This window comes from Aspergillus aculeatinus (genome assembly GCF_003184765.1).
Source record: "Aspergillus aculeatinus CBS 121060 unplaced genomic scaffold BO66scaffold_6, whole genome shotgun sequence".
Taxonomy (NCBI): Eukaryota; Fungi; Ascomycota; class Eurotiomycetes; order Eurotiales; family Aspergillaceae; genus Aspergillus; species Aspergillus aculeatinus.
This window is the reverse complement of record NW_020291475.1, coordinates 475,476-488,796: the sequence shown is the minus strand read 5'-3', so window position 1 is coordinate 488,796 and position 13,321 is coordinate 475,476. Positions and strand designations below refer to the sequence as shown.

The window sequence follows — 13,321 nt, the reverse complement described above, 5'->3', positions numbered from 1 at the left end:
CCTGTACAATGTCCAAGAGCAATCACCACAGACCCAATCTGCTGGGATTGCCTCGACTAGATAAAGTCTATCAGATTGACCATGAACAACTTGATCGAAGTCAATGTGATGAGTCTACGAAAAAAGGGCCGATGCGGTAGGGGAAATCGATGAGTGGTTCTTGCTTCCAGACGGACTCACCTTCCGACATGTATCATCCGGTTGTAACTTCCACCACAACGACCCCAAACAATGAGGCATCAAACCAGACCCAGAAGCATGGAATCTGAGAGAGATGTTAGATGGCCTCATCCCAGCACCAGTCCACTCACCGCTATCTTCACCTTCCTGGCGGCGCGGTTTGAATGTCAGATTCTGGTCTTGAGGTTGATTCCCATCAAAGAGGCTTTGCTTGTGACCAGTCAATTGGGGGCCGCATCCGGACAGACTATCAACCCCAAGCCAATATAGCGGGGTGCCTGAGAATGAACGGCAGAGAAACGCTCATCCAATAAACCCAATTGACTACCGGTATATAGCTGAGGGGGGGGGGGGGGGGGGGGGGGGGGGGGGGGGGGGGGGTCATCGATGCCCCCTGATTCCAATTTCTGCTAATGGAACAAACGGGAAGCCTGACATCGGAGAATCATTAGCATTTCCAAGCCAGAATGTGTTTATTTCTGTCGTTGCTTGCTTGTCTTTCCCCTTTGGTTTTCGCCGCATCACCAGATTATTGTCCGCTTCTGGGACCCATCTTCCCGGCCCCGAGAGCACTCTCGACAAGCAGCGCATTCCTTGCCGCAAAGAACAACATCTCCTCGGCTCTCGAGGCAGCCATAGCAGGAACATCCCCTCTCAATGACGTCTTTGACCCTAACACCACATCGTTTGCCATCCAAGTCTTTTCGACGGATGACGCGGAACCCCTTTTCGAATCCTACTATACCGCTCCAAATGTCAACACTTCTGTAGGAGTTAGTGTAGTGAATGAGGATACCGTGTTCCGCATTGGTAGTGGCTCAAAAATATGGACAATATTGTTGATGCTCATCGAACGGGGGGATATGGTGTTTCGCGATCCGGTGGCAAAGTATGTCCCAGAGATCCGAAGAATGAGCACCAATCCACCTGGGAATGAGATTGATTCAGTGCGCTGGAAGGAGGTGACAATCGGGCAGCTGGCAAGTCACCTAGCGGGGATATCGCGAGACTGTGAGTGACTGTATCTGCACAGAACCATCGCTATTTTGCACACTCATACATGCACAGACGGGTTCGTTGATCTAGCCACATTGCTGCCTGATCCGAGTGCAATTGGCCTTCCTGAGCTTTCGGCAGCTGAGATCCCCCAATGCGGTGCGCCAGGCAGCCCTTGTGATCGAAAACGTGAGCCTTCCATCTATTCCAGATGGAAAATGCTGATAATTCTAGGATTTTTCGACGGCTTCTTGAAGAGACACCCCGTCGTTCCGACTGCGTCCGCACCTGTCTACTCAAATGCAGCATTCCAGATCCTGGGATACGCACTGGAAGCAATGACCGGTCAAAGCTACCAGACGCTCTTGTCTCGGGATCTCATTCGCCCGCTCAACCTCACCCGCTCCAGCTACAACAAGCCAGCGGACAGACTTGGAGTCATTCCCGGCGATGTAGAGACCACGTGGTGGACCTACTCACTCGGCGATGAGACACCGTTCGTGCATCTGCTCCATCACTAGACCGTGCTAACCGCCTGCAGTACCGGTGGCCTCTACTCGTCGACCAAGGACGTGGCCACCCTTGGCCGCGCCATTCTTGACAGCCGGCTACTTTCCAGCTCCATCACTCGGCGCTGGCTAAAGCCGGCTAGTCACACGTCCTCACTAGGCCTGGCCGTCGGGGCGCCCTGGGAGACCTACTCATTTCCCTCCTCACGAGTGGTCGATCTCCACGCCAAAGCCGGAGATCTGGGATCGTACTCATCCATGCTTGCTTTGTCTCCAGACCACAAGGTCGGCTTCACCATACTGATAGCCGGCACAAACACACATTGGACGGCTGCCTATCTGTCCGATCTCCTTGCAAACTCGCTTCTTCCCGCGCTCGACGAAGCGGCGAAAGAGGAGGCGATCCTAAGATTCGTGGGATCCTATTTTGCGAGGAACTCCTCATCCTCACTGACCATCACCACGGATGACGGCCCTGGACTGAAGGTCGAAACATGGCTCAATGAGGGTAACGATATGTTCAACACACTTTCATTGCTTGTGGGCGCGTCTATTACGGATCTCAGCGTGCGGCTGTATCCGACCGGACTGAAGGCACCAGGGCGGGTGTCTTTCCGGGCGGTCTTTCGGAATTTGAGTTTGGGAGTCGATGGGATTGGTCCGTTCAGTCAAGTATGCGCGACCTGGTTCCTTGGGGACGCTTTTGTGTATGGAGCCGTTGGGCTCGACGAGTTTGTGTTTGATGTGGACAAACAGGGAAAGGCCGTTGCAGTCGAGGCGAGGGGAGTGAGGATGATCTTGAAAGAGGCAGAACTGGCTATGACGCCTCACATTAGTCTACTGTACCTCGAAGAGGAAGCTGCCAGTCCACGTGTCTGCCGTTGAGACGCAGCATATGCAGGAGAACAATACTTCGACCTGTCCGTTATCGCTTATCAAAAGGAAAAGAGATTGAGCCTGCCAAGGTACTAGCCGCCCCGAATCCCCGGGGATTATCCGGGGTTGTACCACTGTGCGGTGGTTGAGAGAAATGTCATCATGTTGACTGTTGCTGGGAAAACTAGCGATAGTAAGCGATCGATGTGGATTCTATAGTGCCGATTAGGTGTTTAGTTCGAAGTCAATCCATGGTTCTGCGTGAACTGACTCACGGACTCGGGCCAGGTGCCAGAACCATTCCCTAATCACGTCACGTCAGGCATCTAGACTTGGTCCAAGGAATGTCTCGCACCCCACGCACTGTGGAGGATGCGGTCAGGTCGAGTCTGGGTGATGTCTACCATTCCACAACGGAATGTGAGACTGCAAGAGGATCGTGTTGACATGTCAGGAGAAGAAGCTTCATAAGGAAGGGTTCGAGACAACGCAGTCTCATGACAGACTATGTGCAGAAAACCATGAAGTGTGATAGAAGAGGGACGAAAGGTAACTGGCGGTGAGGCCTCGAGGACGGCAGCGGGACCGTGGGAGGGAAGATTGGCTGACAGCAAGCCAATTCCAAGTGGGGGCACACTAACCACTTAGTAGACTAGGTAGTCTAAGGGTCAGGTCGAGATTCCTGAATAATAATAATAATAATAATACTGATCAGTGATCACTCAATGCAGGGGGTGAAGAAGAAAGAGGGGAGGGGGAATTTACAAAGCCCCGCAGTGGGCAAGAGAAGAAAGAAAAAAGAACCTGCGTTGGAAGGGGAAGAACAGGTTCGGTGGGTGAATTATGGAGAACGTTCCCCTCAGACTACGTAGTACTCTCTCTGTATGTAGAAGAACAACTAACAATAACTATAACTACTCAGTATGATCAATGATGATCATCTCCCTCAAGTCTGGTGGTTCCTTGCCGCCGATCCATGCATCCCCCACTGGACGGCACTGCATTGAGTGAAGTACGGATACTCGAGGGGAAAATTGACGCTTCAATGCAACCCTGGCGGTTAAACTGGTTTGGGTTGCCGCTTGGAATGAATGCAGCCTGCGTTCGGGAGGGAAAAGGGAAATTGAGGAAAAAGGGCAAAAGGGCAAAAGGGCAAAAGGGCAAAATGGGGTCTAGAATAGATTAAAAAACCTAAGAACTACCACCTTCCCCCCTCCCCTTCCCAACACTACAGATTCTCAGGCATTTCCATTCTCGTTCTCGTTCTTGTTCTTTAACCTCACGCTCAGTCTTTCATTATTGTTCTATTGTCAGTCTCTCATTTACCTTCAGAGGTTCTGAGTAAAGTACCAGGCACTTATCAAGTATACCAGTACATTCACAGGTCAGTCTGATTGACCCTTTCATTCTCTGCCTTCGTATTGATCGCCGGTCGACTGACTTGCCCCTCTCAGAACCTAATCGACCCTGACACCAGCTGATAACCGCCACACATACCAACTCGAGTACATCAACCAGCTGCCAAGATGATCCCTGCTTGTTAAAGTCCCACCCCCTCCTCTTCCTCGGGGCATGCGTATGCATCGGCTGGGCCGTCATCCTCACGATTTTAAGAGAAAAAAAATCACATGTCAACAGCCCCCAACTACTTTCTCACAAGGAAATCCCGCCTTCCCTCAAGACATGTCTATACCCTCACGCCCTGGCCCAGGCCCAGAGCAAACGTATATTTCACCCGGTGTGAAACCCCCAACGACTATCAAAGATTACCCGACACTGGAGGTCACCGAGATAAGCCTATCGCCGTGTATGGATGCCCCTCATGCTTTGGAGGATAGCAGCATCATCGCCACGCCCAAAAGAAGACGAACCCCGTCGCCATCGTCTCCTGCAGCAACAACCACAAGTACCAAAACCATAAGCTCATCATCGTCGTCGTCGTCTTCTTCTTCGACATCCCGTCATCGCAAGAGCAGTCTCCACAGCCGCCACAGCAGCTCTCATTACTCGCAGCACCGTCGCACCGCCACCGCGGTCTCCATCACCCCGATCACCGACCAAACCACCCGCAGAGAGGATCTCCTAGCCCTGCATCGTGAATCCTGTCGACTATTTCAGCAGCAGCAGCAACAGCAACAACAGAAACAACAACAAACAACACCCCCTTTGACCCCGCGCAATTTGCGCTCCTCCAGCACCAGCTCCAACGCGACGACCACCAGCAACACCAACACCCACGCAAGGGGCAGCGGCGGCGGCGGCGGTGGCGGTGATCATTCGCCGATCTCAATCCACGAAGTGCTCAAGACCCCCGTCCGCGCATCCACCCTCCCGGTATGGGACTATACCGATGAAGTCACGACGACGACGACGACACCCAAAACAACCGTGACCGTGATCGACTGGACCTCGCCGTCCACGCGCCGCCGGGAGTACGAGAAGATCGACAAGGCGAGCAGCGGGATGCGGGGGTTCTGGCGGCGAGTGGCGCCGAAATGGTGTCAGTCGCGGGCTCGTCGGATGCCATTTTTCGAGGAGAAGGACGGGAAGGGGAATTACGGGGGGAGTGTGCGACGGTTCCGAATGGACATTCCGGAGTGATTGATTCCATCTAGCCTTTATTTTGTCGATATTTTGATACCCATAGATTGTCGATCGTTACTTTTTGCTTGGTTAATGCAAATCTTACATCACCTGGACTGCAGTACTGTAGTAACCTGTCTTGGGATTATGTTTATACAGATAAGGCTGACAGCAAGCATCAATCACACCCCAACTTTTCATACTGAAAAAAAAAAAGAATCAGAACGCCAGAACACCGTTCTTTCTCAAGGGTATCATCACATCATCATCACAACAAATCGAAATCATCCACCTTATTCCTGTAGTTCATGATCGTGCGCTTGATCTTGCTGCTATCGACCCAGGTCACAAAGTCCTCCATGTTGCGGGTGATCAAGTACGCGGGGTCGGTGACGACCTCCGTTCCGACCCGAACGTGGCCTTGTTCGATGAATGTGTTGGCCTGCAGCAGATATCAGCACCAGTTAGCAATCAGTTACCAACCAGCCTTATCCCCCTCCCTGCTGCTGGGAAAAAGAAAAAAAAAACCTACAGCAACAACATTCTCCACCATCCCAGACCGGGCCATGAACACGCCCAACCGCCGCCGACAGAACGCCGACACCGTCACCTCGTGCTCGACCCGCGACAGCCCGGCGCCCTGCTCGCGGCTCTGCTTCAGGATCCCCATCCGCCACAGCTTGTCCAGCATGTCGGCCTCGAGCTTGCGGCGCACGGGGTCCGCCGGGTCCAGCTCGCTCAGCTTGTGCGCCAGCTGCCGCAGCGAGCCGCACAGGTTGTTATACTTGCGGTAGTCGAGCGGGTCCTGCAGGTGGTAGCGCGTGCGGATCGTCGACTCGCGGTGGTTGTTGTCCGACTTGTACGTGTGGAAGTCGACCTTGCGGAGGAGTTTTTTCTCGTGGTGCTTGAGGGCGCGGACCATGATTTCGTTCTGGTGTGAGGGTTTTCTTCTCGGGGCTGAAAAGGTGTCTTCTCGGGAAGGTGAGGAGGTAGGTGTAGGTGTTGGTGTAGGTATACGTTGTTTGGTATTAGTTAGTTAATGATGGTGGTGCATGGGTTTCTGCGTGATGAGGAGAAAATTTGGGATGAGCGGTGGGGATATTGCCGGTTCAATTTTGGGGGGGGGAGGGCTTGGCGGTGTGTTGGCGGTAAGACTTCAACTAACTATACGGGGGCATCTCAATGTCAATTCTTCCGTTCTTCTCTTTTGTATCGAAGACTTAATTGGGTTTCTCAGAGCTTATGGTCATCGACTCTTTAGTAGTGGTTACACATATTCATTTTCATCAAGTCGACTTCTACACTATGGCAAGGCCCCCCTCTACATCTGCAGGGACACTATCAGCTTACCCATCACTGCTCCATTGGATTTCATCCATAATCAATGAAACAACTAGACCCAACCAGTCGTGTGACCTATACATCTATGTGCGCTTCTGGACAACCATTCATGCATCGACTATACACCGCATCAAAATTACAATGCACCCTAAACTCCCGGAATAATAGTCCTCAACCCCATGGCAAACCGCTTAATCTGCGCCGCATAGTAATTCTGAAAGCAAGTCGTCAGCACACTTCTCCCAAATCGTTCTTCCAGAAAACATCAAACCTACCGACTCCAACCCCGCGCCAACACCCTTGAGCGGCAGCAAGCGCACCAACGCCGGCACCGGCACGCGCCCCAGCACCAACCGGGCCTTCTCCTCCTCCAGCCCGTCGTCCAGGAACAACCGGGGCAGATCCGGATCGATGGCCGCAGGACGCCCGAGCCCGATGATATCGCAGGCATTCTGCTGGACCGCAGCCTCGGCACCGGCGCGGGTCCGGAACCCACCGGTTAGCATCAGCACCAGATTGGGGAACCGTTGGCGGGTTTCGCGGGCAAAGTCGAGGAAGAACGCCTCGCGGGCGAGGGTGCGTTCACTCTTGGGGGCGGCAGCAGCAGCGTCAAGGCCCATCATCTGCCCTCGCTTGTTAGTACGGTTCTCCACGGAGGTGGAAACCTGGGGAGGTGGAAAACTTGGGAAAGGCAAGGCGCAACGAGAAAGACTGTGTCAAAAAAAACTCACCTCAGGATTCTCATAGCTTCCCCCGCTGATCTCCAAAAAGTCCACCCCAGCCTCCACCAGCAACTGGATCTGCATCATCGTCTCCTCGAAGGTACTCGAGCTGTGATCCGCCGAGTTCAGCTTGATGCCCACGGCGAACTCGCGGGGCACCACCTCGCGAACCGCGCGGATGATGTCCAGCACGAATTTCGCGCGCTTCTCGGCGCTACCTCCGTACGCATCGGTGCGTTTGTTCGTCTGAAGAAGTCAGTCCACACTCCCTGGGTACCCTGCCCCTTGCCCGAAAGAAATGCCACCAACCTTCGCATTCAAGAATTGATCTAAACTCAGCCAGTCAGCAAGCTCACCCACCAAATCCACGGTCCAAAGGGGCGGGGGGGGATGCAAACCAATCAAATATCCATGCGCGCCGTGCAACTCAACACCGGAGAACCCACTATCGGCCATGAGGCGCGCGGCGTCCACGAACTGGCGCACCACACGATCGATGTCCGTCTGGTCCATCTCGCGCGGCGCCGGGAACAGGAACCGGCTGATCCAGCGCGCGAGGAAGCCGTCGCCGCCCATCTGCAGGGGGATCGGGCTCGGGGCCAGGGTGGGCGCGAACATGCCGCGACGGCCGGCGAACCGCGCCGACTGGCGGCCCGGGTGGCACAGCTGGACGATGGCCGGGGTGCCGTGGTGCTGCTGGATGGCGGCGGCGTAGGAGGCCCAGCTCGCGAGGAGGGGCTGCATGGCGGGGTCGGTCTTGTCGGTGTATTCGCCCTGGAGGGCCAGGTCGAAGGGTTGGCCCATGTGGTTGATATCGACTTGGACGTTGCCTGTATACGGAGTCAGAGATCAACCGTAGACGCTGGAGGGATGAAGAGTCAATCGAACCCGTAAGAATCGCCCCCCAACCGCCCTGCCCCCATCGCTCATACGCCTTCAACAAAGTCGGGGTGATCGTATTCTGCGAGCCAGCTAGCGACTCGGCGAGCGCTGCCTATCCACCCACCCTCAGTCATCGTAAGCACTCCACAAAACCCAGACAGCCACAAGAACGAAGGACTCTCAAACCTTCGCCAGCCGATTCGGCAGCACCAAGCCACACGGCATTTTCACGGGCTCACTCAAAACCGACGGCATGTTGGCGATCAAAGCGGATGTCTAGTTTTTTCCAACACAAACCAACGCAAGAGGAAAGGAGAAAAGCCGCCGAAATATACGGAGGCAAAATATTCGGAACCGAGGCACACGGACGGGCAGGTGGAGACACCGGGACTAACAAAAGCCAAGATTTGGCTTGCAGAATGCTTAGGCTTAGGCTTAGGCTTATGCTTATGCTTATCAAGCAGAACTGAAAATTGATTAGTAGGTATGTGGGTAATCAATCATGCCACGAGGTGTATACCGGAAGAAGGAAGATGACGAACCCTCCAGGCTGGAAGATAAGTTCTTTGTGGGGGTGTTAGATTATGGATCCATTGGGGCCCCGTTCACGCCCTTCTTCGTGCGCTAGAAGGTAGTCTACGATTCTCCGGTGTACAGTACACGTCTCGACACGAAGGAGTGTATCTCTTGCGTACAGATTCTCTAGCTATTTTGTGAGTACTGATGGAGCACTACAGATGCTAGGCAGAGTACAGAACAGTACTGTCCAAAGCGTTGCAGATACCCCGAAAATCGGGCTCATTCTTGCGCCGTCAACCCTAACCCCAACCAACGCAACAAGTAGAAAGTAGAACTCAACACATACAGTCCATAAAGTGCACTGTAGCCTGCCCACCAAACAAACAAACAAACACCATTCCAATCTCCCACAAGTCCAATCCACAACCCGGTCACCGAACAACGCACCCCTCGAGGCGTGAGTGAAACTAAACTAAACCCAACCATCTCGGACAACCGGAGAACTCTCCCCCGGAGCAGACTGAGCCGAAGACCACCCCGTCCTGTACACCGGACCATTTCCTCCCGAGCCCAAGTCACCCAGTCAGTCGCCCAGTCACCTCACCCAACCCAGGAATCTACGCCCTATACATATCCCGACGGTCACCCGTCCTCACCGCAGAGACAACAACGCAACACCTTTCACTTCCAGTCACCACTTCGACGGACCAATGATCTCCTCGGCATCGAGATCCCGAGGTCCACAATCCCTGAGCTGTCAGGCAGGAGCGTGGACCACGACTCCACGAGACTAGCCCCGGGGAGGGTGCACCTGCAGCCATTAGAGGGAAAAGTTTATTTGAAGGTGGCAGGGCTGAAAAGAACCAGAAGAGGTGGTCAGCTGGTCCGGTCTAGATGAATCTGGATTCTTTGCCACGAGACCCTACTTGGAGCTGGGGTTGCTGGCCAGAGGCCCAGCATTGAATGAGGTCACAGGTGGATGTGCGCTGCTGCATGGCTTTTCCCCGCATCTCCATTTTCACGTGTGCAGTTGTACAATACAAGCCGTCGTGGCCATGATCATGCTGCGGGGTACAAAGCTGAGGATAACTTATCAACCCCCTCCCTCACACCATGAGTCAAGAGGTTCCTCCCTCGGATGAGGCGATACGATCGCGAATGTGACTACGGTGCATCACATGGAAGCTTTGAGCAAAATAACCAAGCCGAGGTTCGAGAGACGCCTGCTCTGGAATACTCATTCCGATCTTGTGAGAGAAATGTATGGACAGTCTGGAACATTGTGCAGTCATGAATTTTACCCAACCCGAAAACCCACTCACAGTATCTAAGCTAACCAATCCGAGTCCGAAGTCGGTAAGATCCAACACAAATTCGTCATTAAATGGGGCATGGAAGCGGTGCAAGAAGGGGGTATACAAGAAGAATGCATCCATCCAGCTAGTGGATGACATGTGAGAAAAAAAAAAGAATCGCTCCAAAGTCAAGCAACCTGGTCAATCCAGGGATGCACAAGATGAAAAAGACAAACAAGGAAAAGCCATTTACAGCTTAGCATTCTTTTCAGCCTCCTCGCTTAGGCCAGGCAGAGACAAGGCGCTTCCACCCAGGCTGGACAGAATGGCGCCAACTTCCCGCTCCAAAGACAGAACTTCCGTGTGGGCATCGTACATACGGGCCTTGATCCAGGCATCCAGAGTGGCATCGTCCATGTTGCGCAGGGCAGTCTCGCGGTCGACCTTGGCTTCTTGGGCCGCACGGATCACATTGCGCGCCACAACAACGCTAACCTGGCGGATGCGGGTCAAGTCGGGGTAGAGGAGACCATTGTCGATTTCCTCGGCCGTCAGAGCCTTGGAGAGAGCCTCACCCGAGGCATAGATCATGGTGTCGGTGACCTTGACCGCCTTGGAGAGGATAGTACCCAGACCAATACCAGGGAAGACATACATGTTGTTACCCTGGCCGGGGTAGTAGGTGCGAGTCTCACCGGCGGAGTTGGTGAAGCTCATCGGCTGGAAGGGAGAGCCAGACGCAAAAAGCACCCGGCCATCGGTGTTGGTGATAGCAGTCTCGAAGTCACACTCAGACTTGGAGGAGGGGTTGGACAGAGGGAAGACAATGGGGCTCTTGTTCCAGTCGGCCATCTTGCGGAGAATCTCAGGGGTGAAGACACCGCCCATGGTGGAAAGACCCATCAGGATAGTGGGCTTCACGTGGTCAACAACCTGCTCAAGAGTCTTCAGCTGCAGACCGTCGTTGTCGGTCCGAGCAAAGTAGACCTTGTGGTCAGCGAGCTTGTCACCGCGATCAGCAGTCACGAGACCCTTGGTGTCAACCAGGTAGAAGCAGGCGCGGGCCTCATCTTCGGTCATGCCCTCACGGACGAAGAAGTCGACGATCTGCTTGGCAACACCGACACCAGCACTGCCAGCACCGAAGAAGACAGCACGGTGTTCCTTGCAGGGAAGGCCGGAGCGCTTGACGGCATTGATCACACCACCGAGGATGACAGCTCCAGTACCCTGGATGTCGTCATTGAAGCACGTGTAAACGTCGCGGTAACGCTCCAGGGCGGGGAAGGGGTTCTTGAAGTCCTCGAACTGGATGACAATACTAATGGCAGTTCATGTCAGCGTCGCTCTTCCGTATCAGCCAGACGGAATGACTTACCCAGGCCAGCGCTCGGTCAGAGCAGTCATCAACTCGTCCATGAACTCACGCTCCTCATCGGGGGTGACCTTGTCACGGCGACTACCCATGTACAACGGATCTTCCCGGAGAGCCTTGTTGCTGGTGCCCAGGTCCAGAGTCAAGGGGAGAGTAGCCTCGGGACGAATACCGGCACATGCGGTGTACAGCGCCAATTTACCAATGGGGATACCCATTCCGTTGATGCCAAGGTCGCCGAGACCAAGGATGCGGGAACCATCGGTGATGACAGTGATCTCGACGTTGGGCTGGGGCCAATTGGCGATGACAGCAGCCAAGTTGCCCCGGTCCTCGTAGCTCAGGTACATGCCTGCGGGGTGCATCGTTAGCGCCCGGTTTCACGTCGTGGACAGGGATCCAGGGATTACTCACCTTCCGGCTGTTGGTAGATCTCAGACCATCTTTGGCAAGCTTCTCCAACGACAGGGGTGTAAATGAGGGGAGTCAATTCCTAAAAGCATGTGAGTCAACGGGTTGTTTTCGTCCACAGCGTCGCTTTCCGAGCTTACCTTGAGGTGATCCGTGACCAGACGGTAGAACAGGTGGACATTGTTCTTGCGGAGAGTGCTGAGGTAAAGGAATTTGTCGATAACAGTTTGCTTTAGAGCCAATTGAGCCAAGCCTGCGAGCCTGTTAGCGATGTCGCGCGACCAGAGGCCGAGTTGCACATACAGCGAGTCTTCTGGGTCTCGTATGACTCCGCACGCGGGGGCGTCAAGCCATAGGTGCGGAGATATTTGCGGATGTAGGCAGGGTTGGCGGTGTCGAAGTTAGACGACTCGCTAATTGAGGCCATGGTTAGTCCACTGCTCTGCTCGGGTTGTGTGCTCCCGTTTTGCTGCTGCTGCTTCTTCTTCATTGTTGCACGATTGATGGAGAGTTGGCCTATCTGCCAGGTGTCATGGAGTTGTCACCAGAAAGATTTTACTTACGCGGGAGCGGGATGGCTGACGAAGGAAGTCGCGTGGACGGGTCGGCTTTGTGCGGGAAAGCGAGCCATGGTGGACGGCTGTGAAGTGGCGAGAGTAGTTTTCAAACGAATACCAACCGGCGAGGTCACAATGCGAGAGGAGGAAGAAGAGGAGGAGGAGATGGAAGAGGATGACCGAGTCAATCGAATTGAGGAAGCGACAGGCCGTCTGGCTTTAAGTCCTTGAGGCACTAAACGCATTGAGCGCCCCTGAGTCAAAATCCACCGCATTCCGAAGTTCAACCACAGCAGGTCAGTCAGCGCGCACGGTAGTTGTGATCTTCTGACGAGGCCGTCGCCAGAACTATGAACCAGGACCAGGGGATATTGTTTTAGGGATGACAGCGATCGGGAAGAATCGGGAGGCAAAGGGCCAGTAAGGGCGACCGGGACCGGTCCGGTGGGTATCGGGTCACGTTGGGTGCATGGCAGCGAACCGTTTCGATCGGGTGGGAAGATGGGGCCTGGCTCCGGTCGAAAATGGAGATACTGAGCAGAATGGATCAAATTGGGGGATACGAAGCTTTGGGGAGCGTCGGGTGCGAAGAGGATTGGGTAGAGACAGCGTGGAAGTCCGGGTATGGAGAAAGGTTTCAAGCTTGGAACGGGAGCCTTCGCCGAATGCAGCGCAAATGCGGAGTAAATGCAGGCGAATAAACGTGTCCAGATTGGAAAGGAGAAAATGGAGCTGAGACTGTCAACTGAAAAATATGCGGTATTTCTTCGACACCAGGACAACGACTACGTTGTAGGACAGAGTACGGGAGTAAAGCTCTACACAGTACCTATGCACTTCGTATGCACCGTGGTGGAGGATTCCATTGATTGTTGGGAATTGCAGATGGGAGGGAGTTGATAGGTAGCAGACTGAAGTATACGATGTACTTGTCAGTCTGTCGAAGCGAGGTTTGTTGTTCGCCAACAATAGACTCCGGACTTCGTGACAGACAGAGTTAAGTTACAGTACTCGTATCGAATCCTGCATGGATTGTTGATGATCATTCTTGAGGATATTCTCGCATTTTCACCAC

At 54.0% G+C, this 13,321-nt stretch overlaps 6 protein-coding genes across 6 annotated transcripts; 2 read left to right on the top strand and 4 right to left on the bottom strand.

Annotated features, from left to right (window-relative positions):
• Positions 1-647: 647 nt before the first annotated feature.
• On the top strand, positions 648-2,570 carry BO66DRAFT_408594 (serine hydrolase domain-containing protein; the record flags this gene model as incomplete). Its single annotated transcript, XM_025649129.1, has 4 exons — positions 648-1,191; positions 1,249-1,365; positions 1,411-1,672; positions 1,718-2,570. 4 exons carry the CDS (start codon positions 648-650, stop codon positions 2,568-2,570), a joined length of 1,776 nt encoding a protein of 591 aa, XP_025507490.1.
• A 1,209-nt stretch (positions 2,571-3,779) lies between these two features.
• BO66DRAFT_388768 (uncharacterized protein) lies at positions 3,780-5,259 on the top strand. Its single transcript, XM_025646637.1, has 2 exons — positions 3,780-3,945; positions 4,016-5,259. The coding sequence occupies exon 2, from the start codon at positions 4,245-4,247 to the stop codon at positions 5,160-5,162; it is 918 nt and encodes a 305-aa protein (XP_025507489.1). The 5' UTR covers positions 3,780-3,945; positions 4,016-4,244; the 3' UTR covers positions 5,163-5,259.
• A 7-nt stretch (positions 5,260-5,266) lies between these two features.
• On the bottom strand, positions 5,267-6,249 carry BO66DRAFT_342174 (snoRNA-binding rRNA-processing protein IMP3). The gene is made up of 2 exons (XM_025644454.1): positions 5,677-6,249; positions 5,267-5,586 (listed from the first exon to the last, which is right to left on the bottom strand). Exons 1-2 carry the CDS (start codon positions 6,064-6,066, stop codon positions 5,413-5,415), a joined length of 564 nt encoding a protein of 187 aa, XP_025507488.1. The 5' UTR covers positions 6,067-6,249; the 3' UTR covers positions 5,267-5,412.
• Positions 6,250-6,562: 313 nt separating this feature from the next.
• Positions 6,563-8,565, bottom strand: BO66DRAFT_342171 (NADH:flavin oxidoreductase/NADH oxidase family protein). Its single transcript, XM_025644453.1, has 7 exons — positions 8,276-8,565; positions 8,096-8,201; positions 7,606-8,037; positions 7,517-7,536; positions 7,217-7,453; positions 6,761-7,108; positions 6,563-6,699 (listed from the first exon to the last, which is right to left on the bottom strand). The coding sequence occupies exons 1-7, from the start codon at positions 8,342-8,344 to the stop codon at positions 6,634-6,636; spliced, it is 1,278 nt and encodes a 425-aa protein (XP_025507487.1). The 5' UTR covers positions 8,345-8,565; the 3' UTR covers positions 6,563-6,633.
• Positions 8,566-8,759: 194 nt separating this feature from the next.
• BO66DRAFT_388765 (uncharacterized protein) lies at positions 8,760-9,193 on the bottom strand. Its single transcript, XM_025646636.1, has one exon. The coding sequence runs from the start codon at positions 9,164-9,166 to the stop codon at positions 8,888-8,890; it is 279 nt and encodes a 92-aa protein (XP_025507486.1). The 5' UTR covers positions 9,167-9,193; the 3' UTR covers positions 8,760-8,887.
• A 959-nt stretch (positions 9,194-10,152) lies between these two features.
• BO66DRAFT_314884 (uncharacterized protein) lies at positions 10,153-12,320 on the bottom strand (the record flags this gene model as incomplete). Its single annotated transcript, XM_025643450.1, has 6 exons — positions 10,153-11,224; positions 11,282-11,630; positions 11,693-11,771; positions 11,830-11,942; positions 11,993-12,102; positions 12,253-12,320. The coding sequence occupies 6 exons, from the start codon at positions 12,318-12,320 to the stop codon at positions 10,153-10,155; spliced, it is 1,791 nt and encodes a 596-aa protein (XP_025507485.1).
• Between the last annotated feature and the right edge of the window lie 1,001 nt (positions 12,321-13,321).